The 23,270-nt window shown below is 46.2% G+C and overlaps 1 protein-coding gene across 10 annotated transcripts in view; it reads left to right on the top strand.

Moving 5' to 3' along the window:
- EXOC2 (exocyst complex component 2) overlaps positions 1-23,270 on the top strand; it is a 155,924-nt gene that overhangs the window by 120,657 nt on the left and 11,997 nt on the right. For 6 of the 10 annotated variants that reach the window (XM_030760199.2, XM_030760200.2, XM_089918181.1 and 3 more), the window contains 2 exons: positions 444-585; positions 22,403-22,458. In XM_030760199.2, the coding sequence (XP_030616059.2) occupies positions 444-585; positions 22,403-22,458 (198 nt within the window). The other 4 variants (XM_089918187.1, XM_089918186.1, XM_089918185.1 and 1 more) reach the window with 4 other exon arrangements.

The raw sequence follows: 23,270 nt of genomic DNA, 5'->3' as shown, positions 1-23,270 counted from the left end.
CTGGTATCTTTTCATGCTGTATTGTATGGTCTACAACCTCTAGTACAGTCTAGTGCCAGCCCCGACCCTGCACTCCCCAGATTCTCACTCCTCCCATGTTGAGGGCTCGGCCCACCCCCTCTGCAAGTCCTTGGCCCCTGGGTGCTGGTGAGACCAGGCATGGACGCACGGGGCTGACACTGACCCGCTCTTCCATCAAGAACTAGTTCATGTGGGCTGACCTTGTGAAGACGGCCCCTGGTCTATACAGAGGACTAATTCTTATCTTGTTACACAGCTGCACTAGAGTGGTCTTTATTACTGAAAGTAAAATAAAAATCTTGCCTTTTTGTAAGAAGTTGGTAAAAACTGTTAAAATCTACTGAAGTATTTATTTACATTGTTTTACTTTGTTCTTCACCCTCAAGCAGACAGCTCATAATTACTCTTCTTTGTGTTTATAGGTTAGCATGGCCTCACTGAAAGAGTTGGACCAAAGACTCTTTGAAAACTACATTGAATTGAAGGCAGACCCCATCGTTGGCTCCTTAGAACCTGGAATTTACGCAGGCTACTTCGACTGGAAGGACTGCCTGCCCCCGACAGGTGGGTGGTTTGAAGTTACTGAAGTCTCCAGATGCATCCAGAGGGGTGAATATGGATTTCCTTTTCTCAGTACAGGCTGAAGATGCTTTTCTGTTTATTCCCTTTTTTTTTTCATGTTTACTGAGGGGTTGATTTAAATTTTTATTAGCTTACCCACTTTTTGGTAGCTTGGGGTTATTAGTACTTAAAATGGTTAAAGATATTCTTAAATTCCAGAGAATAATTAATTACACCTCATAATGTGTGATCATCTCAGTAACGTACACTTGCTTCCTATGATATTTCTTTACTGCATAGAAATAATAGACTGTGAGTGACAGTTTTATGCAATGACCTTGCAACCTTCATCAAAAATTTTGCTTAAGCCGTTTGGTCACTTCTATGGAAGACCCAATTACTGATGCCAAAAAGGTGAAAGATACAAGGAAAACGTATGGGAGTAAGATTATTATAATAATTTAGCAAAGAACATTAAACTGGAGAAGGATGACTGACAGTTCCAGTATTATCATTTTGACATCAAATGAAAGTCACTTAAATCACTTCATAATATATATTTTAGAACTAACTATTGCTTGTTGAATGAAATAAACTTTTTGATTGATCAAATAGTTGTTTCTTTGTATGAAGTACTGTAGAATACATAAAGCCAAGCAACCTACTAACATCGTTATGTCGATGTAGCGTGATGTGGAAATGGTTCTGTTCATATTAGACATCGGTTCTTTGAGGCGAGTGTGGCTGTACCAGTGACCTGCTTGCAGGTTGTTACCTTCGTTCTTTCAACGAATTGTTGTGATCACCTGTCATTTCTGTTGTGTGATGCTTTTATTAGATGGTGATAACATTGTTTACTCTTTAATACCTTTGGTTTTTATTGTTATTTTTCATATTAGGGGTAACGATACAGTGATGCCAAAATTCTAAGCTAAGAGCCAGAATCATTAAATCAGTAATATTTTATGTGACTGCAGGTATTTAATTCCTGAAATCACCATCATTATAGACATATGAGCCTTCTGCTTACAGCTGACCATAATTGATCTTTTTCCTGTAATGCCAGGACTCTTGTGTACCCATGTTTTTCTGTGTCCAAACTGGAGTACAGTTCACATCCCAAATATATCCTTTTACAGTTTAAGTCAGAGCCTGTCAGTAACTTGCTTAAAATTTTTGCGGCATCTTCCTGCTCACTCGCGGTAAAATCCACAGAGCAGGCAGCACTGAGTCCGGCACCCGCCCCCTGCGGCCCCTCCGGCTGCCTCCAGCACACTGGGCCTCTTGTGGCCCAGACTTCCCACATCCTCCCCCAGGTCCTTCCCTTTGCTTAGACGGTAATCCTCCCTCATGCGTACTTTTGTCCTCAGGCCTCTACTTAAATATCAGGACACCAGCCGTCCACCCTGCAGAGGTGACACGGCCAGTGGAGAGTAGGCATGGCGTTTTAAATTAAACCTGTGGGAATTACGTGTATTTTATGTGTAAGATAATTATCTACAAGGGAGAAGGCTGTACATGTGGTTCCAGCACCTGCCTTTATGCTGGTTGAGCTTCTTAAAGCCAAATCCGTGAGGTTGTGGGTAGTGGTCAGTTATCCAAGGTGGGTGATGAAATGCACCTTCTGTGTAAGCTGGGTTCCTGACTCCACGTGAACAGACCTCTGGAACTTTTGAACTCAATAGCCTCTGGAACTTTTGATCTACCATCCTTTTCAAAACTCTTGGGCTAGATGACTGGGAGTTTCAGTATCTTTGGACTTTAGGAAGGTAACAGTGCACATACCACATATTATGTTATATCCCCGGTAGAGATCCCTGCAGAGAAATAGGTGAATATTAGATTAGGAGTGATAACAAGATCCTTATCAGTTCAGGTGAGACATGCCACCACAAAAGTTTATCACGAATTTGCAAATTCACAAACAGAGGCTCTTGCCTCCCGGGTTCTATGTCTCCCTTGTCTAGACTCCAGCATGGTGCGTGGCGCCTGCTCGTGAAGATTTGTTCAGTAACTGGGGTCCCCTTGCAGCTCCCACGGAGCCATGCCCGTGTCCTCGCTGCGCCCCCCCCCCCCCCCCGCCTCACTCCCGGCGGGTCCGCGCCTGCTCCACTCGGGGCCCCCTCCCACTCAAGTGCTTTCCCAGGAAGTTCCCCTGTGTGAGCAAGGTTGTTTTCGGGTCCTTTTAATCTCTGTTGTAACTCTTCAGTACATGAACGTAATAGATGTATTTCTGTATCTGTTTTTTATTTCCCTGTTTTGGAGAAATTTTTAAACAAAGATGTGAGGAGATTCCTTTCACATTCCCAGACTTCTCATCATTTAAGTTTTTTATAGAGCAGTGACTGAAAGGTTCAGAATTCCAAGGGTCAGATCGCAGAATGTTTTTCAATAAAATCTCTCCATTTTCTCCTCAAGGGAACAATACCCAGTAATCAGCTGTGCTCTGTGCTTGGCCCCTAGCCTCTGCAGACCAGCCTGGCTGTTGCTTCCCCTTGGGGGCCTCTCTCCTTCCCCCGAGACGTGTATGAATTACCTCACATGGGCCCTGCTGCACCAAGCTCTTGTGCAGTTAACCAATCCCCAGTTCACAAATGAAGGAGTCGTTATACAGCAGGCCCTGCACACGTGCACACACGTGTGCACACACTTGCACATTCGTATGTACATATGCACACACATGCACATCCTAAATGTTTTAACTCCTTGCAAACAGTTTCAGTCATTTGCGTGCCTATAACACCTGTGCCTCGCCTATGATTATCACTTAATACTTACTACCATCTTCTAAATTTCAACTATCCTAAGACACAAATTACTTACGACCTCCTGAGGGTCGGGGAGGGGTGGCTAGGACATCAGGCACTGAACCCTAAGCTCTGGTCCCCCTAACTGTACTCACAGCCCCGTCACACTCCTCTTTACAGCCCAGCTTCAGAAAGTCGGCTGGGTGGTTCCTCAGAGATTCCATGTGAGGCTCCGTGTCCTCTCGTGTCCTCCCGACATCTCCGGCACCCCTGCGACTCCACCTCTGTGCCATGACTGGGTCCGTGGACATGCTCGCTCTTGTGCTCCGTGACCAGAGTGCTCCCGGGCTGCTCCCTCTCCCTGGGAGAGATGGCCCTCCTGCGGGCTCTGCGGTCCCACTGCTGGTGGCCGGCCCTCAGTCTCCTTCCCCTGCCTAGCCTTGCACCCTGGCATCCCCGGGACGCTGGCTTCCTCTGGGCTTGCTAGTCTTTCCTCGGACTCTGCCCTTCCCACGCCTCCTCCGGGGGCTTCCCTGCCCCCCCGCTCCCTGGCCTGCTCTTGAGTCCTGCACGTGGGCAGTCACTGTGCCCCCGGCTCCTGTGCTGCGAGCTGAGGGTGGGAGTTCACAGGTTACAGCCTCAGTGACGTGCAGGTCATGCCTCAGTTTATCTTCTGAGTACTTGCTCTGTGGTTCACAGTGATTTTTCTCAGTTGTTTTTCCGATAGGAAAGTAAATCGTGATGTTCTCGTTTCCATTAATCTTCTTGTTCACTTTTTAATAAATACAACACGGTGGGTGTTCATATTTGTTTAACCGAAGTGAGCGTGTTAGCACTTGCTTCCTGTGGAAGCTTTGTGCATCCCTAGATCTTGAGCAATTGCATTTGAATTAAAACATGCATGTCAGGGATACCTGACACATGAGCAGTTCTGTGCAGCATCGCTGTGCTCTTCAGGGACAGTTGAGGTGTGTCTGGCTCAATCCTTGTGAGGATGAGGGTGTGGGAAGGGCAGTGCCAGGCTCTTAGGGTCTTGGGTCCCACTGCCTCCAGGTGGGTGACTGACTCAGACTGTCCAGATCCTGCCTTGAAGGGACCTGGGGTCCTTTCTCTGCCACTTCCCATCTTCCCAGCCCTCGCGTGAGTGACGATGGATACAAAATGATGTCATCATTATCGGGGCCACTTTTTATACAAAATTAAGCTTCTGCTGGCCTTGTGGCATTGAGGCCTGTGGCTCTGTCTTTCAGATAAACTTCCAGAGCAGACGCACACACCACTGCTTTGTCAGCCATTCATTTACCATTTCTCTGGTTCCGAAGCCTCTTAGAAATTGTTGGTTTTGGTTTCACTTTTATAAACTGTATTTAGTTCTGTTCTTGGTGTAGCTTTGACTTCGTGATCCCCAACTGAACTTCAGTCTCGCATAGTCATATAGTGATTTTTAGTTTCTTTAAAGATGACTGAAGTTTTGAGACCTCGTGTAAGGTGAACAGCCAAAATAGTTTGACTTCAGTCTTCCAAAATAATTTCAATTAACAACTTTAGTATTATCTTTAGAATTTTCATCTCCAAAATTTCATCCAAAACTGAATTTTACAAATCATGTAGGTAACCGATTGTTTATTGCAGTAGTTAGCAATAAATTTAGTTTCTGATACTGTTTGTGGTGATTTTTTTAAAAAATTCAGTTGATTAATTTCACGATTCAAGAAGAGATATTCGTTAAAGCTTTTTATTTATTTATTTTTTTAGCGGTACGCGGGCCTCTCACCGCTGTGGCCTCTCCCGTTGCGGAGCACAGGCTCCGGATGCGCAGGCTCAGCGGCCATGGCTCACGGGCCCAGCTGCTCCGTGGCATGTGGGATCTTCCCGGACCGGGGCACGAACCCATGTCCCCTGCATCGGCTGGCGGACTCCCAACCACTGCGCCACCAGGGAAGCCCCATAGCTATGCTTTTTTTTAACCTGACAGTTGGATATTTAAATTCTCACCTCTTTATTTGTATATGTGTCAGGAAAGATTATTCTGGTTAGTTCTGAGTCACTTAACTGACTGTGTCGTTATTCTTATCTGCAGTTATTAAGAGCTCTGAGTATTTGCATTTGATAGGTTTTAGCTAAATTGAGAATGGTCTTAGTCTTCATTTATGAATACACATGGAAGTTCATATCTTTAAAACATATTGAATAAGAAAAATAATCTTTCTTAAAATTTTCTCTTAAATATTGGTGTTCTGTCTAAAAGGCATTCAAGTTTACATACATTCCTAAAGATACTTAATAAATGAATTTAAAATTAACCATTTTTATAAAGGTAAAGTACTTAACTGATTTTTAACTCAAAAGGCCTTTTTATTAATTGTAGTCATTGACATTATCGGGAGGAGGGGAGACATTTATGTCATCGGTGATGTGAGTGAGTGGAGTGCCGGATGTTAGCGTGGTCAGCCGACTACTTGTGTGGGATGCGTGGAACCCGTGTCAGATCCAGTATTTGGAATACTGAGACTACTCAAAGTCTGTACGAAAATATTCCTCTCATGGACAGATAGAGAATTTGCTTTTCATTCACAAATTCAGCCAGTATTATCAAGTCTGTTAACATCCGAGGCACTCTACACATTTCCCGAGTTGTTCCTGCTTCCAAGGTTAGAAGGTGGTAGAGAAGCTGAGGGTGGTGCTGCGTGTGAGGTGAGATGGTGGCTCTGACCCGGGGGAGTTGGGATGCACCCGTGTCCCCCCTCAAGTCATGTGGCCTGCTCCCAGTGGCACCAAGGAGAGCAGGGCGGGACTCAGGAGGGACCAGCGCTGCTCCCCGCCCTGTGGGGGAGCCCTGGCACCAGCACCCCCAGGGCAGCTCCCGAGACCACGTCATAACCTTGGCGTCTGTACCGGTGGTGCGTGCTTCTGTGTTTGTTATGGGGCGGTTGGCGGTATGTGTGAGGGCAGGTGTTTTGGTGAAAAAGATCACACAGCATGAGGTGGCAAAAAAACTAAAATAGATCCGTTGTTCTCTTGTGATTTTTATATCCATTTATTTTTTTAAATTATATCATCTTGGAGCCCTTGAGGTATTTTTTTTATCCTTTAAAGTTAAAATCCAGTGCATTATTGGGGGAGGAGGGAATGTGAAAAATAGCTTCTGTGCTGTTCATTGACCGTCTAATCATCTCATTTTTTTTAAGTTATCATCGTTTCTGCAGTTACCTAAAGAAAATATATTTCCACTGCCATGCGAAGAGTATCTTGATTGGTTATTGTATGTTTTCTTCCCCCAACACTTTTCTCCTAATACTCTTGGGATTTTAATTGGATCCTTGTATTTCAGTGAGCTAATTGCACTTACCTCTAACTAATCGCACTTAGTTAGCATGAAGAACTCTGAGGTAGTGGCCAGGCTGCCTGCCATTTATCTCATCAAATCAGCACCTCCATTTAAACATTCATCTCAATAGTTGTTAAACTGTAACCACGCGTAGGGAAAATCTTTTTCTGAAAGTTCTCGGGGAGTTTACTAAATGCTGGAACAGGGCTGTTGCGATCCTGCTTTCTGGATCCTCCTGATAGATGAGTCATCGTGTCCAGTATCAGGGAGGAGGGGAAAGAAGGGACTCTGGCCCCATCGCTACCTCCGCCTGCACAGAGGGAAAGAAAGAAAAACACCGTCTGAATCTTGGGGCCTGGGGAATCCCGATGAATAACAGTCTTCTTCTCCAAATTTCGAACCGACTGAAGAATAAGACGCAAGAGCCAGTAGGTGAGAAGGCCGGTGCCGGAGGGTCAGAGTGAGAGCCCAGACCCCTCGCCCAGCCCCTCCGAGAAGCAGCCCTTCTGCCTGCTCGCCACCTCCCACAGGCAGGGGTAGCAAAGAAGCAGGGGACAAACCCCCATGCACTGCTGACCCTGCCAGAGGTGGACGAAGGCTGTCCCTCCCTCTGGGAAGCCCCACTCAAACCAGAAGGGCAGGGAGACGCCGTTCTCCTTTAAAGCACCAGACGTGAACTTCCAGCAAGAGGTGGCTGGCTCTGGGTGTGCGGACAAGAGGTAGGAGCTGATTTCAGCAAACAAAAAACTTGTTTTGTCCCATTAGTAAACAAGGAAGCAGAATTACTTCAGAATCTAAATATTAATTCCTATTGCAAATAAAATACCGCAGCCAGCAGTTCAAGGGTCAGTTACAGAGACGGTCTGTAGAAAAGGAGGGGACTCAAAGACGTCTTTCCCTCTGCAGCCCACAGCCTGCCTCGGGTTTCGGGAGGGGGCGGGGCAGCCCTCAGGCCCTCGCTCCCTCCCATGCTCCCCTTCAGCCCCACCCCACTGTCTCCAGGCCCCCAGGCCACCCCCCCTCCATGCCTGCAGCCCTTGGTGGTACCCAGCACAGGGAGATCCTTCCCTGACAGACTTGGTCCATCAGTTGGTTGGTGAATGAGAAACACCTCGGCAGAAATTACTCAAGCAAGTAAAATACTAATTTACAGTTTAGTTTTTACCCTGGTAGGTATTTTCAACAGAATGTCGCATTGAATTGTCTCTTAATTCAGCTAATGTTAAAGAAGAGAACTTTGGTTGAGTACATAAGAAAACGGTTACCAAAAATAACGTGTGGACTACCCATTCAGAAATAATTAGAATATTGTAAAATTTTATATCTATGTGTAAAATGAAAAAATCCTAACACCAAAGGTCTCTGAATGTCATTTCACCTTTCCAGAATTATTCTGAAGACTGAGGCTTGCAGAATTCTGAGGGCGCCTTTATGAGCATCACATTCTTGGTGCTGTTTGTTGGACACTCTAGAAATCTCTTCTCTTCTCGAATGTGGAACACAGGTGGTAACACCCAGTGACACGGCTGTCCTCTCGTGCCTGTCTTCCACAGGTTTCCTGCGCCCTGGTCATGGGGTACTTTGGCAAACTATCGCATCTGCTTCTGATCGAAACAGATGCCGGTCGCGTGAACTCCACCTTTGAAGAGAGACATCCAAGTCAGTAGTCTTTCCCGGTACTGAACTTCTCAGAAGGAGTAGTTTTATCAATTCCTTGGACTGTTTTTCTTAATTTCATTTAAAATATACTGTCAGGTAGATATTAATAAACTTATATTTCATCTATTTATGAGAGAAAAGCAATGTTACATTTTTCAAAGGAGGATGGTCCTAGTCAGTCATCTTTTTTTAAACACACTTTCATCATTTAACTTCACTTTTTTTCCCAGCCATTTTCTCCTTTTTTATAAGCAGTTTCATGCATCAGTGTCAGTGCTGTGAAACCATTTATACAATGCTTCGGACATTTGGTTACAGTTTGTCTGCCAAGCATTTTTCAGTAAAGCTAAATGTTGGCTCTGATGGTATTCAGTGTGAAATGTATTCACCTTGAGAGGACCTGTGGCCCTACATACTTTCTTCATTGCATGTTTTATCTGTTGAAGTATTTATTTTATTGTGTCTGAAACTGATAGCTGTTTGGCACCAGGGTAAACTAACGTGCTGTTTTGCAAAGGCCATTGTTTAAACTTATTTTGGACATTCCTAGACATTTATCACAATAGAGCAGGGAAGCGCAGCTCCTGACCTCGTGGCAGCTTCAGCAGGGCCAGTCTTCTGCCCCCTCCTCCAGATGAAGGGTCATTTCATCTACACACAGATCAGATAAGGACTGATTTCTTTAAAAACATAACCTCAGTACCATTATCAGATCTGGAAACAAATAATAATTCATTAATTTTAGCAAATATCCAGTCAGTGTCCAGAATTCTCAGAAGAGCTTTATTTTAGATCGTTTGCTCGGATCAGGATTCTGTCAAGGTCTATGTGTTGCTTTTACTTGCTGTGTCTCTTAAGTTTTTTTCTTTTTTCTTTCTCTAGGGCCCCCTCTTCAGCTTATTTGTTGACTAAATCAGGTGGTTCTTATAGATATTCTCACTTTCTGGATTTTTCTTATTGTTTCCTCATGGTGTCATTTCACATGTTCCTCTGTCCCTTGTGTTTCCTATGAACTTGTGGTTAATAAAGAAGCTTTATCAGTTTCAGGTTCAATTTTGTTTTAATTTGTTTTCTGCCACCAGCAGGTCCATCACGTTTGATTGTCTCCATGTTTGTGATATTAAGATTGAAAACTGGATTCAAGTGTTACCAGCTTGCTCCACCCTTTAAAATTTTGTCATAAACTTGTCATCTAATGGTTTTAGCGCCATGGGTAATTGTTGCCATGATCTGTTGTTTCCTTAGAGATTGCAAACTAATGATTGGTAGCTGGAGCACGAAATTAAAAAGTAAAAAATTTCATCAACTATTTAGTTACTTTGAAGTACAGTTCATGTAGGAAAGGCAGGATAAATGTTTGATTTTTCTCTTTATTTAGAGTTTTCAGAGTAAGTTGGTTCCCTTGTGTTTTTTTTTTATTAAAGGTGATGAACAAGGTGTTTTTTTAATTATCTTCATTAATTCATACCTTGAGCATATTTCATGAGTTTCAATTCATTGTCATAGTCACTGTTTTTTAATAATCAAGCTGTTCCCTCTCTGGCTGGGAATGCCCCCCACCATGGGCCCCGGGTCTTCCCTGCTTTCTGTGGTCCAGTTGTCCCACCCAGTGTGTGCCTTCTCCTCCCAGATGTGGAACCAGCCATTGGATGGGAATGAAATGATATGAAATATGGAAAAACTTCCTCTCTCTTAACTTTCTTCTGCTCTTTCCACACTATGTCTCTGTCCTTCCTAGGGGCCCCCTGGCTTTTTTGTCATCCCTCTCACTCTCGTTAAGTCGCACCCAAAAGTCCGTTGCTTGTCCATGATTAGACAAGCACCACATTACCTGGTGGTCCTGTGTCCTGGTGGCCCTGTGTCCTGGTGGCCCTGTGTCCCAGTGGTGCCGCCGCTTCCCTTCAGGTCGCACCAGCTGGCCTGTTGCTTAACATCATGTTCCTGCCCATCGGCTCGTGGCGGGCTGTGTCCCCTCTGGCTAGTGAGGCCTTAGGAAGGCTGCGTGGATGTTCTGTAATTACGAGTATATGTCCTATGGACAGTGTTAGGGATTTTTTTTCCTCACTTCACCTGATTTTGTCTAATTATGACCTAAGAGTCTTCTTCTAAAACTCGTTTACACACTTCACAACTGTGTGTGCTGTGGGAAACAGCAAAGTAATGGATACTCATATGTATCCTACCATTTTGGCATTGCTTTCTTCATCCCAGCTATTTTATTCCCTGTGACCTTGGCTACCTTTGAGGTTAATGCTCACTCTGAACTTACAAGTGTTTGTCTTCAGACAGTTCTGTGTGAGGAGTTTTAAAGGGCGCTGGAGGGTCTGCCTTTGTTCTGGTCTCCGACTCGGGGCACGACCTGAGAGCCAGTGGAGGCCCGGTGCCCTGGCACAGTGAGCTGACAGCTGTGCCGGCCCCTCCGTTTGGCCACAGCCCAGCCAGCAAGCACACCGGCCCCACGCTGGGGACACTGACAGCTCGACCGACAGGGCATTGGGCCGTCATTTTTGTGAGTTTAGCCTAGATGTTGTAGCTACGTTAGTCTCCACCCTGATTCCTCCTCAGAACCAAAGACATGGCTCATATTCCCCTAGTTCTAGTACAGAAGATGGCTGCAGAACACTGATTAACTTGAATGCCTCTGCTCTCGGCGTTAGCTGCGGGTTTTAGTGTTTGGATAGATGGGGTGCATTGGTAGCATAGTGAGCAGACAACTCCAAATTGTTGCTTTAACCTGAAAATGGTGGCAAGTGTTCACTTTCCCAGTTACTTAAAACATTATTTATCACAATAGAAAGCTGAGGTTCATATGATTCCAAATGTTGTATTTCGACTTCTTAACAAAAAAGTGCTTTGATATATTAGTCAGTGGTTAACAGAATCTAAGGGATTCCTCCGCCAGACAGACCCTTACGGCCTGGCCCAGGCCCTGTGTGCCGGGGAGCGTCACGGCCTGACCGTACCGCGCACCCAGAACCTGCCAGGCTTGCTCTCGTCCAAGAGAGGAGGATGCACACCTTTTGGGCTCCGTGAGAAAACTAAACCATAGAGCAGCCTCGGGACGCTTCACTTCCTCTAGCCTGTCCAGCCGGGGCTAGAAATGACGTCCCTGTCTGTGTCTCTCCCAACACCAGGCAAAAACGTCCGTAACCATCTTCCCTTGATAACAAGCAGCAAAGGCCAACCACCCCTAACCACTTGGAGTGCAGCTTAACAACAGCCACTTTGATGGCTGTTATTCTGCACATTCCGGTGCGAAACTTGTGAGTGTGTGTTTTTAAAACAATAATGTCTCAAATGTTTCCTGGGAGTCCACAGTAGAAAGGAGACCCACAGGCCTGGAGGGGCTCAGAGACCTGCTTCCCTCCCCTGAAGCCGAGGACGCTTGGTTGACAAAACTGGGACTTGTCTCTCTGTCTTGTTTATCAGTGAGGGGATTAATCGGGCAAACCCCCCATCTCTCCACCGTGTAAACAGGCCAATGGTGGGACGGTTTGAGGCTAGGTGTTAGGTGACGGGAGGAAGACATCAGCAAAGCAGTTCCTGTCCCTAGGAGCAAATGAAAGGTGATGCGAATAAAATCTTCACGTTGTGCAGGAAGTTTACTTGGGATGTGAGTTTTCTTTTGGATCAGTTTACTTCAATTTTCTGTTAATATCTCATACTAATAATCAAACTGTTTGAGTGACAACCAAGGTAGATTCATGAACATGACATATTTGAAAACGCGTTTTTCATTTTTGCAGTTGCTGTCATTTCTGATTGCAGATGGTGTGATGGCCTCTGATTACGGTAGTAAGGACTTCAGGATGACACGTGGAACGCGTGTCGGTCTGAGCAGGTCTGTGTACTGAAGGAGTGTGATGATAGGCCTTACGAAGTCACAAAGACACCTTCAGAGGCTTCAGATGTGACGGAAGTCAAAGGAGTGAACACGCCTGCGCTGCACGCTCGGGTTGTATTAATGAAGGAGAAATTGGTGTACATTCTTGGACTTTTCTCTCTTTTTTTCCTTTGTGCTGTGGCTTTTTCATCTTATGCTAAGGAAAATAGGCGTGGAAACCCTTTCTTTAAACTAGAGCACGTGCTGCTTTGGGATACGTGGGCCACTGTCCAGCAAGACGGCACGTAAACTGCTGTGGACGGCGGGGTGTGTGGTGGCGCTCAGGGCCCTGCTCTCCTCTCCGCACGAGAAGACTGGCGGGAAGACTGGCGGAGCCGCGGGGGCAACCAGGCCCCTTGGCAGGGACCCAGCCCCACCCCAGGGCGCTGTGGTGGGTGTTTCTGCAGACAGCAGCCTCCACTGCAGCTCTGCCTGAGGTAGCCGAAGGCTGGAAGCGGCTCCAGAGCCTGCCCGCCGGCCCGCCAGCCAGTGGGGTGGGTGCATGAGCTTGATGTCCTCGTCCAGTCAAGGTCTGTGTGGCAGGGAGACCCTCCCACACAAAACCAGGCCATAACCTTGAGGGGAGCCGCAAACTGTGCTCCTCCTGTGGAAGTTCATCCCTCTGCCTGTGTGAAAGCCAGCACCTTGCCCAGGGGAAGTGGAGGTCAGGTAGTGGCGAGCTGCCGGGTATGGGCGCGACAGGGGCGGAGCGCAGGAGGGCCTGCTGCATCTCCCTCGGGATGCTGGTTACCTGTGTGTGCGGGGCACGCGCAGCATCACATCGTACACAGGAGTTACATGCTTCCCTACGTGTGAGTTCTACTTACTTTGAAAAGAGAGAACTCCCGTTGGCAGACTTAAAAACCTCGACAGCAGAACGTCATGATTAGCAAGTATGGCCACTTGACACCTCTTCCAAACTCACATCTTTGTGCGGCGCTTTGTACTTTCTCAGCTCTGAAAGCCAGCTCAGACTCAGACCTTTAACTCGTTGATTTCAATTCAGAAATGCTTTTTGTGTGGTTAAATGTAAAGCTTAAAAAAATTGACTGTGATGCACTGTTCATCAGAGTCCCCTTTTCCTCACCAGGAGGGGTGGTCCTGCACTGCCCGCGGAGGACAGGCATGCCCTGTGGAGGCCGGGGCCCGAGGGCCGCGTGGTTTCTGCTCTCTCTGCCCTGTGCTGAGGGGGGCCTCTGAGAGCTGAGACACCTGAGTGACCCACCTCCCCACAACCCCATTGGCCTAAGACAGTATTTTCCCTATTGGGCAGATTTTTTAAACTTGGAGAGTAAGAAAAGTCTGTGGCTTGTTCAGAGCAGTACAGCTGTGTCTTCAGCCCAGTTCTGTCTCCAGAGTCTAACTTTGTCTTCTGACTGGAGAGGTGCGGGGGGTGAGGAAATGGGTCAGACCAGAGGGGCAACAGTACCGTGTAACTTTGTATGTCCTACCGTTTGTAAATAGTTAGATTAGAAAGCGCTTTCCGCCTTCCTCTGTCTGAGGTGCGTCTTCCTCTCTCCCAAGCACGGCCCACCCACCCCAGCCTCCCAGGCTCCCCGGCTGCAGAGACCGGCAGAGGCTGGCAGGAGGCCGGGGCATGTCCGGCCTGCCTTTCCCTGGACCAGCAGTGGCTGATTCGGGATCATCTCAAAGCATGGCAGACTTGTGAGATTTATAGTCATGAATGATAAAGATACTGGGAAGAATAAAGGGTTGCATTCATTTTAGGATAAGGAATCTGCACAAACCTGTTACCGGGCCCTAAGCAACGAATCCAGTAGAGTGATAACAGCAGCTTTGGCAGTGAAGATGGAAGAGCAGCTAAGTAATTGTCAGTAAAATTTTCAAGAGAAAAAATTATGTGGATCTGAGATGTTGGAGTGAAGATTTTGCTCTGGGGTCAGAGAAGCAACATCCTGTCAATGAAGGGAGCCCCCTGTGGCTTTGCAGGCATCCCTGCGGGAGTCTGGGAGCCGGGCTCGCCCAGGGGTGGAAGCTGACGTCTCCTGACGTCTCCGGCCTCCCGGTGCAGGTGCAGACCAGGCCTGTGGGTCCCTCCCTCACAATTAGGCTTCTCCAAATGCTGACTTAAAAGACCCATTATTGTGTAAATGAAGACTAAAATCCAAGTTAACTCTTGGCTTTCATGTTTTTTTCTGCCTTCCACTTTATTCCAACTCCACTGTTTTTGACTCCAAGGTCTTTTCTTTGGTTCAATGGCAGAAACTTACCCTAATTGGATTTCACTTCTCACACTGTGGGTGGAGCCCTGTACTGAGACCAGGACTCGGTGCTCTGCTCCACCTTGATGGCTCCAGCGTCAGAGGCGGGGCCGCTCGGGCCGAGCCACCTGCAGTGGCCACGCGCCTGTGCATCCACGGCCACGGGCCAAGTAGTGGGGCCGCAATCCTGAACCAAGCTGTCGGGCTCCTGAGCCACGTTCTTCGGCCTGGCTTCTCTCATAAGCATTTATTAAGTTTGATTCCACTGAAGTCATTCTTGGGGGAAAAAAAATACTCCTAGAGATTTTGAAATTTGAAGCTATCAGTACCACAGACCTTTATGAAGTATTATATACAACTGTAACACCTCACAGTGTGAAACACATTTGCATACGTAGAATGAGTTCTACTTTCTTGTCACTTTCACTTTTCTAACTGAAGTTGCCTTCTAATGAAAACAATTTTTCTCTGCCAAAAGAAGAAATTGAAACAAAGGAATTTGATTTATGTTAAATCAAATTTTTATACCTTTAAGTCTAAAATTCAGTGTATCAGTGTTGAAACTGATATTTCATGCTAAATGTATAAAGTGTTCTGTAATATTTTAGGTTAGTATAATTCATAGACTACATAATTCATGTAGTTTTACACATCAGACTTTAACTTTGAAGTGGGAGAGGTTGTGATTCCCTTACCCATATTGGACCCTTCAAAGCTCCTTGTCTCTGAAATTTATGAAGGCTAAACTCTTACGAGTATAAATCCTTTCTTACAAATGGAAAAAATAAGCTATGAAATAATTTTACTGTTATTTTCACTGCTGGTGATATTTTGTTTTGTCTTCATAGGGAAAAGTTTTCTTATTCATATTTAAAAGCTAGGAGATAATTAAAGCAAAAAAATAAAAGGATTCTGAGAAAGAAAACAGAAAACTGTACAGGCCATGTCATTCGTTCATATACTACACGTGAAGGGTGTCCTTTCCACCCCAGGTATTCATTTAAAAATCCTCTACATTTCAGAAGACATTTATCAATTTAGAAAAGGTCATTAATTTAAGAAAGCGCGAACTAAAACATAAAGACTTGGACCTAAAAGCCCGTTCTCTGTTCCAACAAAAGCTGATTTTGTTGCAGAATGTTCAGGCCTTTTTAATCTGTCCAACAGTATTGATACCATTCTGGTTGCCTTTTTTTTTAATAGGCAGTAATTTCAATAATGTATTTTCACACTGTAATTGAATAGATATTTACTTGAAAAAAAAAATACCCCAAAGTTCTTTCATGTAGTGTTTCAGTTTGACCAAAAAAATAGTACACTGTGGGATATTTATAGTATTTTGCAATCTATTTTTATCTGTAGACTAGGACTGGTAGCTGATTTAGGGCATAAGGGTTAAAAACAGGAAATGTGGTTTATAAAGTAGGTAGTATCTCCAGAGTTTCCAGAGTTAGATTGCTTTTATTACTGACTATCGTGTTTCAAAACAACATGAGGCAGGGCACCTAGAGACCAGTCTGTGTTTGGAGGATGTGACAGGAAATGCTTCAGAGGAAAGCTTGTGTTCCTGGTACAGGTCAGGGGGGTACCGGTGTTTTCTGTACATGCACTGTCTTTCTGTCCAGCTCTTTCTCAGATACTCTTTATACAGTCAGATTGAGTATAAGTCTTGTGCAACACAGTAAATTTCCTTTGACCTTTGCATTTCGCTTGAATTTTTCTTCTAGTGTTTTAATGGAAAGTTTTGTCATCATCAGAGTTGAGGAGCATGTATTATGGTTATTATTAATTATAGTAATTAGAGAATCCAAGTTAAGAAAGTAAAAAGGCATGAAGATGCAGGAGTTTAATCTTGAATAGCCTTTTCAATGACAGGTTGACAGAACCAGTCAAAACCCAAAACCTTTGACTCAGCAGTTCCACTTCTACAAGGTGTCTTAAGTCAGTTATTCTACGAGAATACAAGGTCTGATATGGTTGTGTCGTTATTTATGACGGTCAATACTGAAAGGCAACAGGACTGTCGAGTAGTAGGAGAGTAAGTTATGAATAAATAAAGTGAAAAATAAAACAAATAAATCAGATAAATAAGAAGATAAATACCTTATGGCAGATCTGTGCTGTAGAATACCAGGCAGCCATTGAAAACTGTAAGGTCAGTGTGTGCACACTGGCATGGAAGAGTGTGTGTGGTACATCATGGAAGGAAGCAAGTAAGTTTCAAGAAAAGAATGTGTACGGTAATCTCATTTTTTAGGGAAAAAATTTATATTCGTTGGAAAACATCTGGAAGAATACACACCAAACTAGGGAGAAGGATAAAGGGAAAGCTTATTGGACTTGTATTTGTTATTAGGAAACTTACGCTTCTGTATCTTAATTCCTTACAATGAGCAATTAATTTTTTCAAATTAAATTAAGAATGTAGGCTTGATCAATTCAAAATTGTTCACTGTTCTGTTCTTTAATGTGGCCATTCTCTAGAGAGGTCTGCCTAGTGGTTTGCCAAACTTATAAGAAGACTCAAATCTGCCTGTGTAACACTTTTTAATTGAATGAGCATTTTCCCATACTTCAAGGAAAACCTGAAGTTTCAGTGAATTAACTGGTTTTCCAGCCAGGGTTTAAATCCACGTCATTCCGTGCCCCCCTGTGCATCACCTGTTACAGGCTGTAGCTGGGACTGGCACATAGGAGCGCTGCTTCCTTTCCACCTGTCGGGGAGCATTTCTCCACAAACAGTGCTGAGGGTTCTCATCAGACAGAAGCCCTCTGTTCTGTTGCTGCCAAACAGTTTTGTTTCAGGCACTTGCTTTCTGGGGGCTATTTCAGAGATGAAGTGAGGCTCTCTCCTGTGGAAGGTGGCCACGTTTTCCAATCTGGGTGTGTCCCCAGTGGTGTGTAAGCCCTGTGAGGAGGGGGCCTTTGTGTTTTGTGGGTTTGTTCTTGAGGTCACTCCGTGTCCCCAGCACATGGAATAGAGTCTGGCATGTAATATTAATAGGCACTCAATAAAAATTTTACTAGTTATTCCAAAATTAAGTGTCCTCTCTATTTGATTAAAACAAGTAACTGACAAATAGAGTTTTATGAAAAACAAGACCATTGCTGGCAAAGATGTTCTGAGGTCCAGGCCCCCTTACGAGAAGCCCACCCTGCGAGGGGCCCAGAGGCTCTTGCCCAGAAGGTCTGGGCTCTGCCTTCTCCGTGGAGAATTCCCACCTGGGCCACTGGGTGAACTGCTCAGTGACGGCCTGGACTGATGCTATGTGGTTAGGGGCACTTTTTGGTCAAATATCATGACACATTCTAATTTCACGTTCAGAGCGTCAAGGAGATAATATTGTAAATACTTAGAAGCTGCTCTCATTCTGTGTCTAAATAACATGGGAAGCTGTGCGGGAGGAACCTTTCTACAAACACTTAACTACTGCATCACAGTAAAGTAGCTCTTGTCCGTTTGCTTTATTCTTCCTGTGCACATGCTCACGTTGCCAGCTAGTCCCGTCAAGTCAGCATTTATGACCTGCTGCTGTTGAAGCCGAAGCTGAAGCCAGCACATTTGCCGAGTGTTCATACGTTCTAATAAGCCAAGCGTCTTCCTAGGTATCTGGCACAGTGAGCGTTTAGTAAGTGTTGAGTGTTGTATTATTTGGAGCAAGCTTTTTGCTTTAGGATGCAGCTAGAAAAATCGTATTTTAAAAACAAATGTATTGAGCCTCAGCAATATTCTGTCCTGCTATACCTTCTTTATTTAAGTTGTATTTTTCAAATGGATCCTGAAAAATTGTTTCAGAAAGACTGTCTTTGTTTTCTTCAAGGCGAGACCAGATGCATTGTCCAGATTCTGCACCGTGTGTTTCAGAAAGAGAAATCAGTGTATATTTTCTAGTGGTCATGGCTTCTAGCTGACTTTTTGTTTATGTCGTAAGAAATGGTACCTGAAATAGGCAGCCTTCTCTGGAGTCCTGACCCCAGGGTGCGTGCGTGCGTGCTCTTCAGTGGGGAGGGAGGGTCTCGCCTGTTCGGCTCACGGGGGTGCACCCCACTGGCCGTGCCCAGCAGATGTTTGAAGGAGAAGGGAATAAACACACATCACATTTTCATCACAGATTTGTTAGCAAAGCAGATGTTGTCATTTCTACCTTGTGCAAAGTAGGCAGTTGTCTAGAGGGTGAACTGACTTTTATCTTACGGCCGCATCATTTGTATGTAGGTGAGCCAGAACTTAGACCCCGAGTCTTCTGACTTTACACTGAGTGTCCCTTCTGTCACCTTGATGAACTTGAAAGTCGTCATTAACCATTAATGTTCATAATAGTAAAAGCATACAGATAAATGCAGTGGGGAGAGAGCATGTATCACTGAAGTTCACTAAGGATGGTCCCTTCGTCAGTGTCGTGGAGCCTTTGAAAACTGTAACCAAAATCCTCTCCTGATCCCACTCCGGGCGTCTGACCACAGCCCCTGCGGACGCATCCCCAGCTTCCCCGGCTGCCCCCTGAGGCCTCAGCCATGCGGATGACAAAACGTGCCTGCAGCTCTTCTTGGAGCTTCCCCCAAGCGGGGGTGCCCTCTGGTGCCTCCACTGTGCCAGGCCTCTTGTGCTGCAGGTTTGAAAGAGCCTACATCCTCCTACAGTTGGATTTGGAGTAACATTTCAAAGCAGGAAACTCAACAGGCAGTTAAACCCAAGGAGCAAATCTGCATTCAGGCTTTAGAAACACACCCGAAAGTGTCAGTGTGGTCCCTGCGAGGTTCAGAGCAGGGCCTGGGAAGCAGGGCCACGAGCAGGGCGACTTGGCCTTGTGTCTCTCCTCAGAGGGAGGAATTGAGATTCCAACCTCAGAAGACCTCAGTGGTCTCATCTGTTGCATGCTTGTGGCCTTCAGACCTCAGTCCCCGGACACGAGGCGTCTAGGCCCCAGCCCAGTGCCCCGATGGCCTCCACCTCCCCACCCCCGCACACCACCCCTCACCTTTCAGGACCGTCACAGAACAGGGACAGCAAGGAAATGGTTCACGGGTTAGCGTCTGTCGGAGAACAGCGATCGTTTCTACAGCACACAACCCTTCCATGTGGGCACCTGGCATTACTTCTCCCTGCCCCTTGGACACAAATATGAGCACCCAGCACCTTGGGGTGAAACTCGGGAACTAGCACTTTGGGGATTTACGCACATTCTGCCTGGAGGACCCAGTGCCCAAGCACCTCCGACGCGTGCCTGGCATGTAGTCGAACCAGCAGATTCACGCTGGGTGAATGAATCCATTCCCTTAGCGCTAACCAGTTTCAGCACAACGATTAGCTGTTTGGAGGGAGGCTGTCAATGATTGATTTTTGTGTTTTTAAGTTTTTATTGTTACCACACCAGCACGTGTGTTGCTCCGGAGTTTGTGATCATGTCTCGCGAGCTCCCTGGGGCCGCCTGCTCTTTCAGATCTGCCGCTGCCCCCTGCCCCCTCCTCATGGGACTGTGGGCCCCCTGCCCCCCCTCCTGATGTGACGTGTGATGGTTCAGGAGCAGCTGTATGTCCTCTCATCCCAGGACCACAGCTTTTCCCTTCTCTGTTTCCAACATTACCCCCCCTTTTCTTTTCCTAATATTTATTTAGTTGCACCGGGTCTTAGTTGCGGCAGGCGGGCTCCTTAGTTGTGGCTTGCAGGTTCCTTAGTTGTGGCATGCATGTGGGATCTAGTTCCCTGACCAGGGATCGAACGCGGGACTCCTGCATTGGGAGCACAGAGTCTTAACCACTGCACCACCAGGGAAGTCCCTCCAGTGTTACTCCTTGAAAGAGTTGTTTGGGAGGAGGGTAATTATTTCATTCTTTCTATTCATCAAAGGAAAGTCTCCAGGAAAGATAAAGTGTTCTTACTTGTGCAAGGCTGAGGCGCTATGCTCCTCCCAGCGTGTTACCCTGTAGCCACATAAAACGGGAAGCTCGATTGCTTTTTCAAATTTTCTATCAACGCAAACATGGTCCTGACTCTTAGAAGCACCTGCACTCTTATTCTTACCTCCACAGCTGTGTGTTCGGGGTTGGATTAGTGAGTTAGATTTACCTCTTCCTGGGGGGGCTTAATGGCTGCGCCTAGACCCGTGCTCTTGCCAGGAGCCGCCTTCTCTGGGGCAGCGTGGGCATCGAGCCCAGGGCGAGCGGTCGCCCACACGTGACCTCAGCTTGCTTCGTCCTAAGTTCGATTTTCTGCTTCTCAGGCAGCTCTCTGGCCCCACTCGTCTCTGTTCCCTTGAAGAACCTGAGGAGCTCACAGCTGCCCTCATGTTCCAGGCACGTGGCTGGGCCCAACTCCTGGTGCTGGTCCCAGCAACACTGACAGGACCCCGGTTTCATGGAGACAGAGGCCGTGGGAGCCCCTCCTCTGGCTTAGACCCTCACTGGCCCAGTGTCGGGCCGAACTTCTAGTAACTGCGTTTTCTCTCTGTACATGCGTGAGCCAGCCCTCCACACTGTTGCAGTTTAAAGACTCGAGACCTGAGTTCAGTGGTCACGGAGTTCACCCGAGCATGGCGGCTGAGGCCTATGGGCCCCGTGCTTGTGGCCTGCCTCATGCCCAGCCTGGGGCCCTGGGGGACAGCCCTCCTCTTGCGGGCAGAAAGCTTTCCTGGTCGTCGGCACAAGTCATGTGTTCCGCCTTCGCTGATATGAAGACTTGTTACTCTGCAGCTGTCCTTTCTCTCAGGAAGAATCGACCTGTTTCTGGATTGTATTTCATTATTCTTCAACCAGTTTTCTCAGTTACTCCGTCAGCAAAATAGAATTAAAAACGCCTGCACCTCCATATCCCCAAGAAATATTTATGAGGTTGGCTCCTCAGAAGAAAAGCCGTGTGCCTCCTTACACACCAGGGTACATGGCAGAACCAGAAGCTGGCTGTGTATTGAGAATCTGCAAATGCCACGTCAACAAGGTGATTGCAGTTCAACTTCCCTGAATAATCAGTAGCTTGGACGACATTATGGGAGAAGATCCTCCTCAACATCATCATGATTTTGCAATACAGTAGGATTTTCTGTTTTGTAGGGAAGGAATTGTCAGTTTGTGCAATTAATTCTAGAAGGAATCCTGAGATATTAATTCCACTCCAAGTGAAAGCTATTGTTTTGGAGTTACAATAAAGCAGCATTTTGTTTTTATATTTTTTTTCTTGCAAAATAGCGAAGGAGCTCTTAAGGAGCCCTGTGAACGCCAGGACCCCCTCACTGCAGCCCCACACGGGTGCGTTCTCACACTCTTGTCGATAGAAGGCGAAGCTGGGTCCCTGTCTTCCTGCCACAGGTCACTGCTTGTAGAGAGGAGGCTGGACTGAACCCATGCCCGCTGCCTGCAGACTGCGCTCTGCCCTCTCGTGTGCGTCCGCCCTGGAGGGCAGCCGTGCCATCCTGAAGTCGTGGGTTTGTCCAGTCTCTAACTTGCTTTACAGAATCAGGTTGGAGTGTGTCTTTTTCAGAAGTTTCACCCAGAACTAATTTTTTTAAGATCAAAATAGTCATTCTGCATAATAATTCGACTTTTATTTGGAAGTAAGATGCTATAGTAGATGTTTAGCATATGTTTCATAAACTTTGGTAAATATCCTCCTTCTGTCCTCTGGGTTTTGTCTGGCGGGGGTGGGGTGTGTGTGTGTGCGTGTGTGTGTGTGTGTGTACATATGAAGAATATGTGTATGAAGAAACTGAAGGGCAGTTTTAAATTTCACTTTTGACAGACTGATCAGCAATTACAGAGAACAGAACAATGACAGAAATGGAAAAACAATGAAAGAAAACTCCTAATTAATTTAACCTTTTTTTAAAATAACTTGACCAAACGTAGCCCTCGGGCCATTTGGCTCTCAGGCGCCCTGGGCCAGTGCTGCCCCTCCGTCTCTCCTGGAAGGTGTGGGGCAGGGGCAGCCACAGCAGCGCCCACACTCGTGTCTCCACTAAATGCCTTTCCCTCCCCCATCTGATTTCAGGTGTCAGAAACTACTTAAAAGAAGCATTGGTGAATATAATTGCTGTGCATGCAGAGGTAAGCCGTCCTTAGCTATTCCTAAGGGATGTGGGTAACTGGAGAAAAGAAGAGGCCAGTTCGATGGGTTTTATGGAGGTCTTTTTCCCTTCAGAATGTGTTTTTGGTGTAAATAAAATACACCTCTGGCTTCAGCGCACGCATATGTGTGTTTTAACTGTCAGAGAGTCTTTTTCTGAAATTGGGTATGTTTTTTTCTCATAATTAAAACTAAACTCATGAATATTTGAAAGGTAAAGAGAAGAGAAATTGAAAGGATGTCTTTCCCTAACTTGGAAAATTCCTTGCCCTGTTTTTAACCAGTGTACAAATGAGCGCTGACATCTTACTCTCGCAGCTGTGGGGCGTGTTGGAAAGAAGTTAGGTGGTGGCCTCCCCTCAGCATCTCACAGAGGTGCCCCTGGACGTTGGTGCTGTTGCTCACACCCAGCCTGCCCTCCCATGGCACTTTCTGCTTAGTGTCCCACCGTTGTCCCTGCTGTGACTGCCTTCGTAATTCCGCAGTCGTGGACTTCCAGGTTGGCTGTGGCCAGTGAACCGTTGTCCACCAGATGAAATGGGCCCAGCAAAGAAGTTCTCAGTAGAAGATTTCAGGCGCAGTTGACTGCTGCTCGAGAACCTTCTGAGTATCTGCATCTGGTGCAGGTGCATCGGGGGGTGTCAGGTTTACGTCACCCTCCACATGCACACGTGCTGCCTGGGTTACCAAGGTGAACTGGAGAAATGTGGATCATTAAGGCTGAAACAGAAGAGCGAGCAAAGGACACAGATTGCAGCCTCCACCTGGCTCTGAGTCTGAAGCAGCCAGAGCA

This window comes from Delphinapterus leucas, chromosome 10, assembly GCF_059928025.1.
Source record: "Delphinapterus leucas isolate spDelLeu-1000000601 "Yukka" chromosome 10, BTC_Dleu_Yukka2, whole genome shotgun sequence".
NCBI lineage: Eukaryota > Metazoa > Chordata > Mammalia > Artiodactyla > Monodontidae > Delphinapterus > Delphinapterus leucas.
Note: the sequence above shows the minus strand (reverse complement) of the source record. Positions and strands in the feature narration are given on the sequence as shown.